Source organism: Kwoniella shandongensis, chromosome 1, assembly GCF_008629635.2.
Source record: "Kwoniella shandongensis chromosome 1, complete sequence".
In the NCBI taxonomy this organism is placed as follows: domain Eukaryota; kingdom Fungi; phylum Basidiomycota; class Tremellomycetes; order Tremellales; family Cryptococcaceae; genus Kwoniella; species Kwoniella shandongensis.
Window position 1 is genome coordinate 1,754,810 of NC_089287.1, and position 16,463 is coordinate 1,771,272.

The 16,463-nt window shown below is 50.5% G+C and overlaps 5 protein-coding genes across 5 annotated transcripts; all 5 read right to left on the minus strand.

Moving 5' to 3' along the window:
• Positions 1-31: 31 nt before the first annotated feature.
• CI109_100634 (uncharacterized protein) lies at positions 32-3,425 on the minus strand (the record flags this gene model as incomplete). The annotated part of the gene is made up of 11 exons (XM_032004606.1): positions 32-250; positions 308-397; positions 465-606; positions 663-760; positions 818-906; positions 960-1,026; positions 1,083-1,195; positions 1,263-1,416; positions 1,478-1,623; positions 1,692-1,803; positions 1,872-3,425. The coding sequence occupies 11 exons, from the start codon at positions 3,423-3,425 to the stop codon at positions 32-34; spliced, it is 2,784 nt and encodes a 927-aa protein (XP_031861084.1).
• Positions 3,426-4,492: 1,067 nt separating this feature from the next.
• CI109_100635 (FeS cluster assembly scaffold IscU) lies at positions 4,493-5,376 on the minus strand (the record flags this gene model as incomplete). Its single annotated transcript, XM_032004605.2, has 5 exons — positions 4,493-4,543; positions 4,605-4,690; positions 4,775-4,968; positions 5,033-5,100; positions 5,185-5,376. 5 exons carry the CDS (start codon positions 5,374-5,376, stop codon positions 4,493-4,495), a joined length of 591 nt encoding a protein of 196 aa, XP_031861083.2.
• A 490-nt stretch (positions 5,377-5,866) lies between these two features.
• CI109_100636 (uncharacterized protein) lies at positions 5,867-9,651 on the minus strand (the record flags this gene model as incomplete). The annotated part of the gene is made up of 2 exons (XM_032004604.1): positions 5,867-9,370; positions 9,445-9,651. The coding sequence occupies 2 exons, from the start codon at positions 9,649-9,651 to the stop codon at positions 5,867-5,869; spliced, it is 3,711 nt and encodes a 1,236-aa protein (XP_031861082.1).
• Positions 9,652-10,085: 434 nt separating this feature from the next.
• On the minus strand, positions 10,086-13,984 carry CI109_100637 (uncharacterized protein; the record flags this gene model as incomplete). The annotated part of the gene is made up of 10 exons (XM_032004603.1): positions 10,086-10,381; positions 10,451-10,619; positions 10,708-11,804; positions 11,867-11,949; positions 12,005-12,239; positions 12,304-12,385; positions 12,452-12,658; positions 12,717-12,830; positions 12,889-12,975; positions 13,043-13,984. The coding sequence occupies 10 exons, from the start codon at positions 13,982-13,984 to the stop codon at positions 10,086-10,088; spliced, it is 3,312 nt and encodes a 1,103-aa protein (XP_031861081.1).
• Positions 13,985-14,293: 309 nt separating this feature from the next.
• CI109_100638 (uncharacterized protein) lies at positions 14,294-16,139 on the minus strand (the record flags this gene model as incomplete). Its single annotated transcript, XM_032004602.1, has 4 exons — positions 14,294-14,535; positions 14,601-14,773; positions 14,839-15,716; positions 15,768-16,139. The coding sequence occupies 4 exons, from the start codon at positions 16,137-16,139 to the stop codon at positions 14,294-14,296; spliced, it is 1,665 nt and encodes a 554-aa protein (XP_031861080.1).
• Between the last annotated feature and the right edge of the window lie 324 nt (positions 16,140-16,463).

The following is a 16,463-nucleotide window of genomic DNA, read 5'->3' on the forward strand; positions in this document are numbered from 1 at the left end:
TGCGTGGGGATAATCACCCTTTGCCATGTAGTCACCAATCACCCACATCCCTCGTGACCGAATTGAACTCCCCAAACGGATTTTTCTCCTTATCATACGCATTGCCACCTGCCGCACCATTGTTCGATGTCGATGACGAGGTCGACGAGTCTCCTGGCATTGTAGGTTGTGTGATTTCTTTCGGTGTTAGCATACCGGGTGTAGAAGGGCCCATGACGGACGGCGATCCAGCCGTGGCATGTATGATGTCCTGAAAATCGGAAATCAGCTTCAAGATCCCACACTTGCGCTTGATCTCGCGACTCACCCCCTCATTCCGATCAAAGTCTACACTCTTACTCTCCCTTAACGTTCTGAAGTTGATCGCATCTATACCGTTCGATTCGGCAGGGATGATCTATGTATCATATGTGAGATCAGCCTCAAGTTCCGCAACATGGGCCTCAGCGAGAGAATCCACTCACAGGTGGTGTCATATTCCTCAACAATCCCCAGTTCACGTTCGCAAACCATTTATGCTGCTTCACCTCACTTGCACCCGAACTCGAACCGAGTCGTTTGTGCTCATCCTTGATCAGAAGTTTCCGAATACATGATTTACAGAAGCTTTTGGGTGACACAATATAAGCTTCAGTGTTCCTACAAGGAACATTCCAACTCACCTTGAAACGGGTGTGCTTTCTGGGAAGAACACATCATTCTTCATGACGTTCGCAAACGTAGCGTTCCTATTCGGACCCTTGAATGGTGTGGTTGCAAACTGCAAAAGTGGGTTGTCAGCTCTCGGCATTCGCGTATCCAAAATCACCTGATTCACAATCATTTCATACACCAAGATGCCCAAGGTCCACCAGTCAACAGCAGAAGAATGGCTGTGTCCTTTGATGACTTCCGGTGCGATATATTCTGCAGAGGACATGTCAGCTGAGACTCCCCAGAGACGGCATTGTGCAACTCACCCTCTGTGCCAACGAAAGAGTTTGTTCGGAAATCGGCAATACAAGATCTGGTGTCCACCAATATAGTCTGGAGATGCCTTGGCGTCAGTATGTTCTGCCAGTCGCAAGCAAACAGCCACTTACTCCGTTAGGTCCGCCGTGCTTGATGGCAGCAGGCGCCCCACCCGCTTCTCCTGACTGCTTCGACAAATCGAAATCCGAAAGCATAATATGTCCCGACTGATGCAAAAGGATGTCTACAACGGACCATCATCAGCTTGTCGGCATTGAATTGAGGCCATATTCAGCTAAGATGACACTCACTTTCTGGCTTGAGATCTCGATAGATATATCCGTTCAAATGGAGATACTCGAGTGCAGCCGTCACTTCGGCTGCATAGAACTTGGCATGTTCCTCTGACAAACATTTGCCCGGTCTCGTTTGCAAAGCTCGGAAGAACTCTCCGCCCATACAGTACTGCGAGATATCGTTAGCCCGGTCTTCGCTGCCGGATATGAGTCCATTCTGTAAAGCTCACGTCTAGTACGAAGAAGAGGTAGTCCTGAGACTGGAACGAGTGGAAGAGGGTGACGATGAAGGGATGGTTAGCAGTTGCAAGGATCTCTTGCTCCGCCAAAGCCCGTTTGATCTTGTTCCGCTTGATCATCTCCTTCTTCGACAGGACTATCGGAAGGCACAAATCAGTACAATTCATGGACAGGACAACGGGCATGATTGTGACCGTTACGCACCCTTCATCGCAAATAGCTTGTCGGTCTTCTTCTCTCGAACGAGATATACCTTGCCCACATCACCTTTACCCAACAGCTTGATCTTCTGGAAAGACGATGGTGTGACCTCGACCTAAGCAACGATACCGGTCAGCTCAGCCTCAGCATCTTGACACGACACCCAGCTGCGAGACTACTCACCGATCTCGTCTTGATCGAGTTGCTACTATATGTTCTCCTAAATACCTGCTTATGATGCGATTCGCCACCGCCCGGTGACCCGACACCCAGCTGTCCTTGCAATTCCCTAACATTCTTGGGCACCGCCGTAGTTGTCAGAGACCTTGCTCCGCGAGTGCCCTTAGCGGATAAGGTAGAAGAAGGAGAAAGCGAGCTTCCATTGACTGTTTTGGCCGGTAAAGATGTGGTCGACGTGGAAGATGTACCGGCAGATGTCGGTGAGGCAGTGACAAATGGATTTATTTTTGCGAGTTGATCGTACGGAGGGGATTGCGTCAGATCAACTTCATGACCCGCTGACACGATCACCGGTGATTGGTTAGGCTGCTTGTTTGGCAAAGGGGGTACTTCCGGTGCATTGTTGAACAGGCCAGGGGAGAAGAGAGCCTTCGCGTTAGGAGCAGAAACGACTCGTCGTAAGAACCGAGCGGTCGCGGAGCTTCTACTAGGCGTAACGTTGGTCCCATTGTTGTTGCCGCTTGAGTCAGAAGGTGTTTGGAAACGACCGGAAGAATCAGAAGGATCACGTTTGCCTCTGCCTGGTGTGACGGGTGAGGATTTCGACGGGGATTGTCCGTGTGAAGAAGCACTGGATGATCCGACCGACTTCTTCCGGTTGGACGATGTCGCCGAGGCTTCTTTACCCAATCCTTTATATTTGTCCGACTTTCCCTTCCCTGCTGTGGTTCGAGGACTGGCATCCGCCGGAGCCGGATTGGGTGATGAGAAGAACCGACTCTTGAAACCGCCCGCACCCAGGTTATTCGATGAGCGGATGGGTGTACTGTGGATTTGAGCACCGGGCGAGACGATGTTCGAGCCGGACGAATGGGAAGATCGATCCGCTGTGAAAGCCGAGTCGGCAGTGGAGGAATACGGACGTGATTGTTCCCCTGAAGTCGAGGTGGATAACGTTGCCGCAGACTGCAGTCCCCCATGCCCCTCTATCCTCATACCTCCTTCTTCATCGTCATGCGCATCTCCGTTTCTAAGCTCCTTCATGACGTTTCCAGCAGTGAAGAAGTCTGATGATTGAACTTCTAGATGTGGGATCTGAGGTGATTCCACTTCTTCCATATGTCCTGCACGTGTCGGTCTATAAGGATCCGTCAATGATCTCAGTTGGGGTATTCGAGGCGGTACCGGTGTCGCGGTGGAAGACGAGGGTACAGGAAGCGGTTCGCCCAGATGTAATTTATCGTTCACGTTCAATGCAAACGTTCCTCCTCCTCCTCCTCCATCAGATGATCCGAGCGCTAATGCAGGTCGATTCTCCTTGCCTTTTCCTACACTGGCCCCGCTCCTCCCGAGCTTGAACACATTCTTCCATTTTGATGAGGAGCTACTGGTACTACTAGGTCCAGCGCCAGGTGAAGGGAAAGGGGATGATGGGGATAACCGGTACTGCTGCTCGGACGCGATGGTAGATGTGGACGAGGCGAGGGGTGATGGGGAGTACGTCGAGCTCGAAGCGGCCGCTGAGGGTGAAGGAGAAGATACGAGCATGGAGGACATCGTGATAAGCGGAAAAGGAGATGAAAAGCAGTCAGACAATTGCTAAAATTGGCGTTTAGCTGATGGACAAGTTATTTTGAGGTTGATGCGAATAAGCGGTGTAAGGTTGAGCGAGCTTTACTCGTCCTGCTACTGAGAGACGAAGGTCATATCGTGACGAAGTGTTGTATATCAAGTCCGGTGGTCGTTCACGCGTCGTAGTTGGTGTTAGGGGATGTTCGTTTCAAGATGAATAGAGAGAATAGAATAGTTGTCGGAAGGGGTTGTGTGTTCCTGATCGTAAATCGCCTGCGGGCCGTTTCTTCACTGTGAATAATTGGGATGACAAAGAGCGTGTGTCAGTGTTTGCGTTGCACCAGCGGAATATCGAACAGTGAAGAGCAACAGTGTAGGGAGTGATAGATGGGAAAAGACGCACCTCGTGATACCGTTATGGGGTTGTGGATCTTCGGTGCGTGTTACGGAATCGCTAACCAGTGACTTTACCTCCGAAACGTCGAGGCAGGTGATTGCTGACTGATCTCTATTGCGCAGCGCGGTTTCACCTTTGGTTCACCACTGTAGAAACAGCTTTTGTTGCCTGATAGTATCGTAGGCAGGTTTTGATAATCTGTAATTGTATGGTCACGCAAGAAAGCAAGAAAGCAATAATGAATGGCTCATACGTATGGCCTTTGTGCGACGGGGGAAGGGGAGTGAGAGAGAGAGAGGTGGAGAAACGAGGGGCGCATCAAGGTGGAGAGAAGCGGGGAGCGAGACACACCACGTGGGCGGACAAGGTGGGAGCAGCACGCCTACTGCGCAGCACCCATCTCCCGTTCCTTTACCGAACCACTTGCGACCTTCTATATTTACAGATGGCAACTTCAATCTGAATCATCATTGCATACGGATAAAAAAAGTACATGCCAGGAGCTTGAAAAACCTCCTCAATCGTCATCACTGCTAAGAAAGAGAACAACTTCATAACGCTACACCTTCATCGTCTTGTCATAACATCTGACCAAAATTCTGCACTCGACCAACTACTCTTGAAACCAATCGACTCGTCTGCTAACAGATCCATCTTATGCGTGAGCAGCGGTTTGAGTGCTGGCTGAGGCGGAAGGAGGAGGTGTCTACACAGAAGAAAATACATTAGCGTGAGATCAGAAGTTCAGTAGTATTGACTGCACGTACAGCTGCGGCTGTTCGCTTGGCTCGCTTGGTCTGGTAATCCTTGATGGCCGACTTGATCGCATCTTCAGCGAGCAGAGAGCAGTGGACTATACGAGTATTATATTAGCATTAAACCCCAATCATACCGCCGAGAAAATGCCAGTGGAATATGTTCAGACGTGTGCACTCACGCTTGACGGGTGGCAAGCAAAGTTCTTTGGCGATTTCCGTGTTCTTGACCGCACCAGCTTGTTCGAGTGTCATGCCCTTTACTCGCTCGGTCATGTATGATGAAGAGGCGATAGCGGATCCACAACCGAATGTCTTGAACTTGACTTCAGAGATAACACCGTCTTCACCAACACGGATCTGGAGTTTCATAACGCTAAAAAAACGGGAGACGATAGTCAGCAAACATGTCCAACTCGAGGACGGACAAGGCGACTCACTCTCCACATGCTGGGGCACCAACAAGACCTGTTCCAACGTCCATGTCACCCTTGGGGAGGTTACCGACCTGAACACAATACAGAACAAAAGTCAGCGATCTGATACTCGTCTCGGCGATCGAATTTATCCTGTCGCAAGGGTTGTAACATACATTTCTTGGGTTCTCGTAATGGTCGATGACCTTTTCGTGATAACTCCTCTTCATGATCCTTGCGGGTCCGCCAGCAGCCATCATGGATGCAGCAGCAGGTCGAGCGGTCGCTCGGAGCATTGCCGGTCGGGCAAAAGATGTCGAGGCGATTGCCATGGTCGATCGAGCAAGTCCAGTAGATGATCGCATCATTGAGTGTGTGAGTATGTGAGTGTTTGAGTGTATGTATGTATAAGCTTAGTGAAGGTAACTTTCTTTCTTTCTTTCTTTCTTTCGTGATGAGTTGAATCGATGTATGAAGAGTGATAGATCGAATGCGCCGGAGTGGAGACGTAGCGACGCAGCAAATGTAATGAGAGATGATGACCAAATCGTAATCTGACAAGGAAAACACAGGAGTGGCGAATCGGAATTTTACGGCGATTCACGGAGATGTGGCACTCGCTCCTATACACCGTTGACCCTTGTCGGCCGAGGTCCACGTCCATAGTAGTACAACTTTGCCATGCATATGCAGACGACGACAGCTATCTTGCCACTGCGCTGTCTTTTATACAAAGGTGATATAGTCACTGGCTTAGCGGAACAGTTCAGAGTACATATCTCATCACATGCATTAAAAGGTTTATGCTAAATTGGTATGTCTATGCCGGATATCACACCTATACCACAGGAGACCCGCTCACCTCCTCCTATCCGCTCTCATCTTCGCCGCGGCCTTCTTCTTCCTATGATACTTGAGCAGCAAGACAATCTTCGTATATCTGCTATTCAGATTCTTCAACATCAGACTCGCTGACTGTTCCAACACTTTCCCAGTCTTGTGATTTCGGACGGGCACATTCCCAAATAAGGGCAATACTACACCGTACTTCACATCCTTCTCTTCTGCTTGCAACTCCTTCTCGTCACTTTCTGCTCCCTCGCTTTCGTCCGGGATAGCAAGCGGGACCATCGCCCTTCTATACTTCGCATCTTCCAACTGTTCGTACGCTCGCTCCAGCACTGAAACAGTCAAGAGAGAAGGTCGCCAGAGCGTATCTCCAGGTCTCCACTTTTGAAGCAGTTTCATATTAATGGCCGAGGCAGACTCCGGATCGTCAATGTCTTCTTTGAACGGTGATCGAGAAGCATGCATCTCGTGTCGTCGATTGGGCGGGCCAAACATCATTTCAACAGGAATGTCCGCAACGTCGAGTAACGCGTTCGAGTCTTGGCCGTCGGAAGGATCTTTGCTCTTCTTGACCGACTCAAGGTGTAGGGTTTCTCGCAACGCCTCGTGGTGTCGTGACTTGACATCTCGGAATCGTCGCATCAAGATCTTGTCCGCGACCATGAATGCACCCTCGACATCACCAGATCGAGCAAGAGCGACCGCCAAGTGGTTGTAGTTGCCCGCGTCGAAACCGAAACCAGCTTCTTTCACTTCTTGCCAGACAGACTTGACGTCGGTATACCGACCGACGGAAGACAGACTATCGAGAACAATCGAAAGCGGAATACAAAGGAGATTATCATTCGTCCTCATAAGCTTGGTAGCAGCTGTGGACTCGGCAGTCGAGGTATCGGGTTGATGCTGCTCTTGTTGTTCTGGCGTTCGAATCGAAGTGGTGTCCATAGCAAGTTGTACAACCTTTCTCCACGTATCGAGAACCTTGCTGACCTCTCCAGCTCGACGATACACATCCATGAGCTGAGAGTACGAATGCACACTGGTTTTGGCTCCGCCATCCTCTTCGTTATCGATCATGTCGAAGTAGGACTGCGCCTCGTCCCAATTTTGCAGTCGACCATGCGCCACGACAAGAGGACTGAAGATGTTCTGGTTGATGAGTGATCGCTGGTGTCGACGATCCGCAACGTGACCCTCTTTCACTTGAGCATAGACCGACATCGCAAAGTCGTGAGCTTGTTCGAGCGATCTCTCGCCCTTCGCATCGGTAAAGGACTGGATGATCATGCCGTACGTGACACTCGACGGCAGGATCTCTCGCTTGAGCATCTCATCGTAGACAGCTCGCGAGCTCACTCCATCGCCTTGTCGCATGTAGCCGTGAAGAAGTATGGAGAAGGTATAGATGTCAGGTGTGGGAGCTTGCTTGACTCTGGAAAGTTGGTCCATCTCCTCGTACAGATCTCGAGCAAGATCCATATCTCCGCTATCGCTCGCCGATTGGATGACCAAAGCCCAGGTACCCGAAGACGGTTTTCGAATTTTGCGGAACAGCGCAACGACATGCTCGGTAGGCGCTGGCAGTAGGACAAGAGCCCGAATGATAGCAGAAGCGACGGACTTCTGAGTCCTGATCTTCTCTGGAAGCGCGCCCCAACGTTTGGCGGCATTCGCCCACTGACCAGATGTCACTTCGGCGTTGATAATGGCAGCATGAGCGATTGGATCAGGTTCCAATCCGGCGTCCATCATGGCTCGGAAGACATTGTCGGCATTGACGGGATCTCGTCGGTTGGCGAAAAGGGAGATGAGAGCGGTATACGAGTGAAGGTTAGGCTCGAGACCGACTTCGAATAGTCTGTCGAATAGCTGAATGGCAGCAGTGACATCGACCCGGTCCGCGTAGAGCTGTAGCAGCGAGTTGAAGGTGTACAGACTAGGACTGATCGCGGTAATCTGCTCCAGGCATTCCTTGGCTCCATCGACATTGTTCGCGTTGATGTACGCTGTGAACAACGTCTCCAGCGCGGCCGGATACTGGTCGTAATCTTCGCCAAGTCGAGATCGCAGTGCGGCGATTGTCTCTTTGACACGTCCTGTGTACGCATAGTTGGCAGCGAGGACAGTCTTGTCCCTCCATGTCGGCTTGTAATCTCGACAAATCTGCTCCCAAGCCTCCTTTTCCTCCCGAGCCCATCCTGCTCGGCCGGCCAATTGCAACGCCCTATACAGACCCTGATGCGATGGCGAAGGATAATCGGTGCGGATGCGTTGATATATTTCTCTCGCGTCAGGTCGAGCATCTTTCACTGCAAGCCAACACAACTCGATTGCCGCCTCGTTCGGGACTCGGACGTTTCTTGCCGCCAGGGCCTCGTATAATGCCAGAGCATCATCGACTCTTGATCGGTCTCTCGTCAAAGCGATGAAGAGAAGACTACCGAGTCCTCGATTCTTCGCACTGGGATCTCTCGTATATTCCTCTGACCACCATCGCACCGGGTTATCAACCCGTTTCAGAGCATCGTAGAGAACCGTTGAGATACCACCTGGGAAAGGATGGGTTTCCTTACAAGCGACGATGAGATAATGTCGGAAGTAGAAGGAACCTGTCCGGATGATTTCGACAAGATCGCTATTTCGATCGGCGGCAAGAACGAGATCTTTGTATTCGTAGAGACATCGAAGATCGAGAGATGGATAGCTGACCAGTTGTCCATCGGTGTTCGTCACTCGTGTAAGAGCTGATCTGATCGCCTGTCCCATCTCCTTTGAAGCATTCTCCCATTCTCCCAACTTGGTATAAGCCAAAGCGGCGACCGCATAATTCAGCGAGTCGGTACTTTTCCCGTGAATCATCTTCTTCCTCTGATCCAGCACCGCTCTCGCATCTTCCTCAGCTCCGGTGGTGATAAGTGCGTACGCTCTGATCGAACATGCGAACTTTGGCGTGTGTTTCTGCGACATCCCTTGTTCGTCCAGGCCATCCAACATCCTTGCCAACTTTCCATCCAACCACATCCACTCTGTCTCATCTGCCGTCTTCTTCCATATATCGAATATTCTCGCGAGGTTGGAGTATGAACACAGCTGTTTCGCGTCCAAATTGTGATAATCGAAATCATGTTGGAAATGAGCCGCTGACTGGAAGGCCCCACCCTTCAAGCGTTTGTACATCGGGTCGGGAAGCTTGGCCCATTCATCGGGTGGGAAACGAGGTCGTATAAACCGTTTATCTGGGGACAAGACTTCTAAATTGATCGGACGCGATGATGGTGGTGTAGAAGACGGAGCGGCAGGGGAAGCGGACGTGGATGTAGCCAGAGGTGGGAAGGGAAGGGAACGTAATTGTGATGAAGGACGTGATGTGCGAAGGTGATGTTGGTACGTTATCGGTGGATCGGAATGATGAGAGTGGTGATGATCATGATCATGTTCGATCGTCTGAGCAGCGCTTGACGAGTATAATTTGTTGTACCGTCTGCTGGCCGAGACCCCTCGTTTGGCCGCGATCTGTCGAATCATGCAATCGCGTCAGCTACTGCCCACCGCCTGATCTTGAAGGGTGATATAACACCACTACTCACCTGTCTTGATGAGACCGTACTACTCTCGCTCCTTGGAGCTACAGCACCCGCTACTCCACTTTGCAATCTCCTCGATCCCGACGCCATCGCCACTGGTGACAGATCCAAATAACCATTGTGAACTAGTCTCAACACATGGTTGATGGTAGAGTAAGATGCGGCAGTTGTGGGTTGCCTAGTGGCGAGCGACACAAGACGAGGCGGCATTCCGTGGCCACCGGTAACAGCTAGAAGACGGGCGAGGAAGGGAGGGATGGAGCAATGGATAGGAGCCCAATGCAAGCGCGAGTGGTGATCTAGCTCTTGAGCGTCCAAAGAAAGCCGTCGATGGTCGTTATATGCTCAGAGGTCAAACTCGTGTCGATCTTGTGTACCGAAGCTGTTTTGATTATTTTGACGATTGTTGAAACCGTTAAAATGCGGTTGGTTGGGACGATGAGATCGGGAATGGTGAGTTAGTGAATTAGCAGTGAGTAGTGTGACTGACTTTTGAAAGCAAACGGAGCATTACGGAAACTATGAATGTGGCACTTGGAGCTCAACCAGTGGCTACGGTGGCAAGAGTTGTCTCCTCCTAAGAATTGTCTTTCCTGTGGGAGCAGTGCATACCACACAACAACTATTATATATGCATAATACAACTACCCTCTCCCTGAAGCAAGCAGCTTCCCCATCTCTTCGTTCTCCTTCTCCAACCTTCCCAACTTCTCCACTCCCTTGCCCATTTTATCCAATAACCACTTCGCCCTATCCCTAATCGCTGAATGCGCGCCAAAGCCCAACCATCCACCACTGACTCCCAAAGCTTCTGATCCACCTTCGGTAGTTATACCCTTCAGCGTGGTCAGTTCGTTCTCGTACGTCTTGATATCTGCTTCGGCCTTGTTGATCAATGCCGTGTTGTACTCTATTTGACAAGACGCTTTGAATACGGGATCTGTAGCAAATGGACAGGGTCATCAATTGTCATCCTGAGATACCGAAACTGAGAGATGTGGATGCTCACCGTTGACCAATGCCTCGAAGGCATAACGGAAGACTGGCTTGCCAGGCTTGACCTTGGAAGCTCTGCCATCGATATACGTCACTGACACCAACTCGTGTTCTTCAAGAGCTTTCAGACTCTGTTCAGCCCCCTTGAACGGGAAGTCCTGGAGGAGCTGGGCGTATGAGAGCTACGTTTGAAGATGATTGATCAGCCCCTGATTCGTACGCTTCACCTCTGATGCAACGTAATGAGTTGCACAAACAAAGATCACTCACCTCGCCCTTCTTCGCCAAATCCGACACCACCTTCCACGCCTGCGCTCTTGTCCACTGCAGACTCTTCGCATCCTCACTATCATCCCCAAATGCCAGCTTTCTCAACTCCACAACATTTCGAAGGATGATATCATCTACCGCATCTTTGATCTTGGATCCTGTCCTAACCTTGTACACGAGAGTTTCGAGATCTACCATCCTTCCTCCTAGTTTCGCGATCTGTTGACTATCGTCTGTGGACAATCCTGAACCAGCAGGCGTAGTAGCTGTGGATGCCACATTCGCAGTTGGATCTTGCGTCGAAACGTCTGGAGAGATAGAACGAAGTTTCTCTCGAACGTAATTCAGAGCATTCACTTCGTCCGCGTCGGCCAACCCAACACTGTTGAGCGGTTTGGAGGGCAAAGCCTTCGTAAGTGCTTTCGTCGCTGTCGCACCTTCCGTGATCACAATCACATGTGCCACTCGGTTCTCCACCAGACTCGCTCCCCATTCTGCAAGAACGTTCCACAAATCGCCTTTCGCTGTCTTCTGCGCAAAGTTCTTCAGCACGACGATAGGAAGTGATTTGATAAGTTCGCTTTCCGCGTCGAGGTCGGCGGTGGCGGCTGCCTTGGCAGCTTTGGCAGCGGCCGCCTCTTCCAGCTGAGCATTGCCAATAGCTTGCAGTGACACAGCAGTCGGAGGAACGGCCTCGCCATGAATAGGAGCGTTGTCGTCCATTAGAGGGACGATAGCCTGATCCAGGTCGTTCTCCAAGAACGGTTCGTCTCCAAGACCTAATTCACTCATGGGTCCAATACCGGCAACACAATCCAATCGCCCGTCATGCCATCCACCACGAGCGATCAACTGTCTTCGCCTCTCCCTTTCGGCGTCCATCTCCACCTTATTCTTCTCACCCTGTATCTTCTCCTTGTGATGCTGTTGTGCATGCACAGATACATCTTTGAGTGCTCCGCCAACGATCTCCAGCATTTGTCGTAATTGTTGATCAAGAGGAGTGGAGAATCCGGCTTTCTGACCGATAAGACCAACCGCTGCGAGGTCAATCAAGCCACTGAGAGATGACATGAACGAGAAGACGGGGTAGTAGCCTAATCAAACATTCATCAGTCGCTCTTCTGGGTGCGGAGGCTGCACGCGGTCTGTCACGCACCAGTCTCGTCGGCTAGAGCGCTAACAAGTCCTGCATCGTTCTTCGCTTTTGCGATCTCCGCACAGTCGATTACCAAAGCAGGTCTAGAATCCGTTGTTAGTGTTCATCCGTTTGACGCGTCTCAGACGATGCACTCACTTGTCCTGCTGTTTCAAGACCCTGGTCACCAAGCTGACTTTTCCACTACCTGGCGGCCCTGTGATAGTGATGAAAGACCCTGGATATTCTGATAGAAGGTGCTCCACGTCTTTCTCTGCAACGACACGATCTTTCCACGCGTCCTTGCCAATTGCTGCTTCTGACTCCTCGGATGAAGAGCCTGAACCATGGAGGAAGCCAAGCGAGGTTGGCAAAACGAATCGTTTTCGTAGACCTGTGAGGGGTATTTCAGTCAGCGATACACCCAGATGCAATCAAGAAGGCACAGTATGACTTACTCTGGATCAAAGAGTACTTCTCAAGATCCCACACTCCTTCGACTTTGGCTCTGACGAAGAATGCTCTTATAGGGTCGAAGAACTACCAACCAGTGTGTTTCAGCTTCATGTTCCGCACCTTATCAGAAACGGCAAGAGCTTTACTCACCGTATAACTAAGTGTACCGATGAGGAATGCAATCACAGGCAAGGCTATTCTTGGATGTCCGCTTATCCAGTCTCTAATCGCATGAGCCTTCAAGGGTCGTTCGTAGTACAGTCTCAATCTGCTGAGTGGTATCGGAGTAGGAGATGGACCTCCAGAAGTACGAAGTGTAAAGTCGGCTGTGTTTGTAGGTGTGGAGTAGCCATGTAACTGGTTGAAGGAAGGATCAGCTTTCTAACGAGGAGACGTGTCTGCACAGCTGACTCACACAGTTGATCGCGATGGCAGAAGATGAAAGACGAGAGAAAGCGACGGTGGCGTATCGAAGCGATCCAGCCGGTACAGGCGTGGGAGGTTGTATGTCCGACAGACGTCCATATGGCTACGTGTGGAGATGGTAAGCACACAAAACTTGTATAGATGCGTGACAGATTGCTCACTCTGAATAGCGTATACAACATTTCCTGCGAGACATCTGGACCATCGAACTCTACTCTTAGTCTGCCAGATGGGTACCGATTGAGATCCTACGAGCGATGTCAGTTTTACAGATCTGTCGACTACCACTTAGTAAGGGTGCAGCTAGTCACTCACCTCTGTCCACTGTTTGCCTTTTACGACCCATACTCTCCCTGCTCCCGCAATCGCCTGCAAACCTTTCACACCACCCTCACTTCCCTTTCTCAAATCTCCTCCTATCCTCTCTGTTGTGACTGCTGATTTACCGTTACTACTACCTGCAGTCATAGTCGCCGGTGGTTCTGCAGAATAGATAGCATGTCCGGGTATACTTCTCCCGATATTACTGCTATTGACTCTTGTAGCCCATTGACCTAACCAATTTGGCCAACCACCATGTTTCTGTGCTGCCTTTTCGAGTTTCGGTATGAACAATCTTCCTGGTGAGTTTGGTTTCACGTTCGCCAGATCAGGAATGACATTTATACCTGCTAATTCGGCAGTTTCCTTCTCCACTTCTGCTTCTTCATGTTCGTGTTCCTCGGCTTTTTCTTTCCCTTCGTCATGAGTTCCTCCAGCCGTAGAAGCAGATGTAGTCAGACTGCTACCACTATCGTCTTTTTGCTTTTCCTTCTCCTTCTCCTTGGGAGGGATATATGAAAAGTGCATGAATACACCTCCATCCTTTCTACTCACTTCCCAGCTTTCGACTCTGAACCCATAAGCTGTCACTTCCTGAGCGATATCGTGTAATGTCTCCAATAACGATTCTTCGCGTAATTGGCCCCAGGATGGTCGGAAATCCCAATAAGCTAATTTGATAGGCAAGACATTGGAGATGTAGAATGACGCAGTGACTCGAGGTGGATCAGGTGCTGGGACAGCATCATCCGGTATTGATGATGATGCAGGAAGAGCAGGCGTAGAGGAAGATAGAGTTGTTGAGTTGTGTCGAACAGGAATGGAAGTGATAGTAGGGGAGATTCGAAGGAGGGATGCTCGGGCTGCAGGCGGACGAAGCGCGCGCAGAGGGGAACGTAATGGGTGTTTGAGGGGAAGTAGTCTTGGTCGCATCATCGTGTTGAGCCTGACCTCGAGGATGCTAGTGATGTGATGTACTCAAACGACACGTATGTGATGAGATGGAAACAGAGATTGCACTGGTTGTTGCGAAACAACAAATGAAAACAACCGAGCCGAGTGATTGACGTCATCTCGAGCGAATTGTCTTTCCGAAAAGGACGCGGCGGCGTGATAACATCACGCAGGTTGTGAGTACGCATAGAAACAAAATGACAAGTCCTTACTATGCATATGTGGAAGAAGGACAGACAGTTGACATCGATTCATATCAATGCAATGCAACAACTACATCTCTTATATAGCCTACTTCCCCTGACCGGGGATCGTACTTCCACCTTTCTGAACGTGTGTGAACGTACCACCCGCAAACCACCTCTCATTGGCTGCTTGCACTCTCTGTGCCGCTGACAACGAGGGCGTAACGATCTCAATACCTTGTACAGGCGTGAAAGAAAGCGATGTGGACATTCCGGATTTGGCGTCATTGGATACCGCTGATCGACCGAGAAGTTGTGTACGAAGTTTGTTGGCTCGCGAAAGTTTGGCTATGAGCGGATTTAATCAGCATGAATTCACGTTGCACCAACCCGAACCGAAGACAGCTACTCACCTTTACTTCTCGCATCGGCCACTTCACCTCGGACTCTACCTGCCGATCCAATCATACCCAAACCAACAGTCTCATCATCAATCCCAACTTCATCTTCAGCTTTCCCGAACTCCATTCGATTCTGAAGTTTTCGCATTTCCGTTTGGGCAAACGCTTCTTTGGCTTTTCGTGCTCTGCAAAGGTGAAGAAAGACATTAGCTAATATTCGTCGTGGTCAGATTTTGATGTAACTACATACCTCTTTCCACCTCGCTTCTTCCTGTTGGTTTCCTGCGGGATAGGCAAAGCCTTCACCATCTTATTGGGAGGAGGTTCTGCCATCTTCTCAATCCTCTTCTGCAACTCTGCCAAACATTTTCTTCCATAACTCCCGTCTCTCGATCCCTTTCCTGCATCTATCCTCGCTGCCAATGTACATTTCGCCGACACGGCTCGTTGTGCTCTTCTCCTATCTTCAGGTTGAGCACTCTGGACCAAAGGGCTTTGGAAGATGAATCCGGTATGTCGTTGTTGACTCGCTGCTGAGAGATGACTGTTCGCCAAAGTCTTCTTCATAGCTCCGAACAACATGATATTACAACTCGGTTGTCTGCTGAACGCCTGGAGACCACCGGCCAGACCCAATAACTTTGCCGCGATACCGGTCCCGACGATAGCGGAGAGGTTCGGTGCGACAGCAGCCATTCGACTTTCGACATAAGCAAAAATTTGTTCTCTGGCAGTTCGAAGTTCTCGTGCGACCTCAATGGCCCTGAGGACAGTCTGCCATTCTCCCGCACTCAACTTTCGTCCTCGAGTAGAGGTGGCTGTCAAAGTGATAGAGAGGATAGTGGCGGCGGGAAGAGTAGAGGGGAAGGTACATTTGGTCAAGTCATCGGCGTTACCGATTGCTTGGACCGCGGCGATGTATGTCCAAGGATCAGCGATAAGTTGTTCGAGTTCAGGAAAACGAGGAGCGTAATGATCTCGGATGAATTTGTGTACGAGCAAGATCTCGTTGTCGACTTCGACAGACATGTTGTTGGCAGTCACGACAAGGTGATACTCCGGGTTCTCTTCCAGTGGTCCACCAGAAGATGTCATGTCAGACGGTGTGGAAGTGTACTTGGCGATGTCCTGTATACTGCTTGTCAGCTGGTCCATTCTACGCTCAAAAGCCATACTCACCGCCAGTACCTCTTTCAGCTTCGTCCCGGTCATCAACCTCGCCACCTTGCTTACATCCTCCAGACCAGCCATGTCCGTCTTTTCCACCTCCTCCGCATCCAGCTCATCTGCAGGTCGTACTCCTCCTTCAGGAACGAAGCCGACCGCACTTGTCCCATCTTCTAAGGTCATTCCATCTTCCTCATCTCCGTCTTCATCATCTACCTCCATAGCGGCAGCGGGTCGTTTGGCGCCGCTTCCTCCAGCAACTGGAAGAGGGGGAGGGAGCATTGACCCTTTTGAGGAAGAAGCTTGAGGGGTGGGCTCGGGCGACCCGGCTTCCTCGTCAGAAAGACCATCGAGGTCAGCGAGAAGAGCGTCGGCGAGGGACATGATGGGGTGGGACTGTGTTCAGATATATGTTGAGGAAACAATCAACAGAAGAAAGGTTGATGTGCATGAAGTTGAAAGCGAAAGCAATCGTTCGTTCGTTGGGTGGCCAATTGGTGCTAGAGCGAGCGTAAATGGGTGTGTAGAATAAACACTTCTCCTCCACTTCTCGTCGTTGCTGCGGGGTTGCGACCATTGCCAACGCGACACAACGAGGACTGTGGTCAATACATGTCTTGCTCTGCATCTCTTACATCCCTCCACACTCCTTCGTTCATCCCTCTTACATCGACTACGCGCACCTCCAGCGCGACTATCGATTGGTTG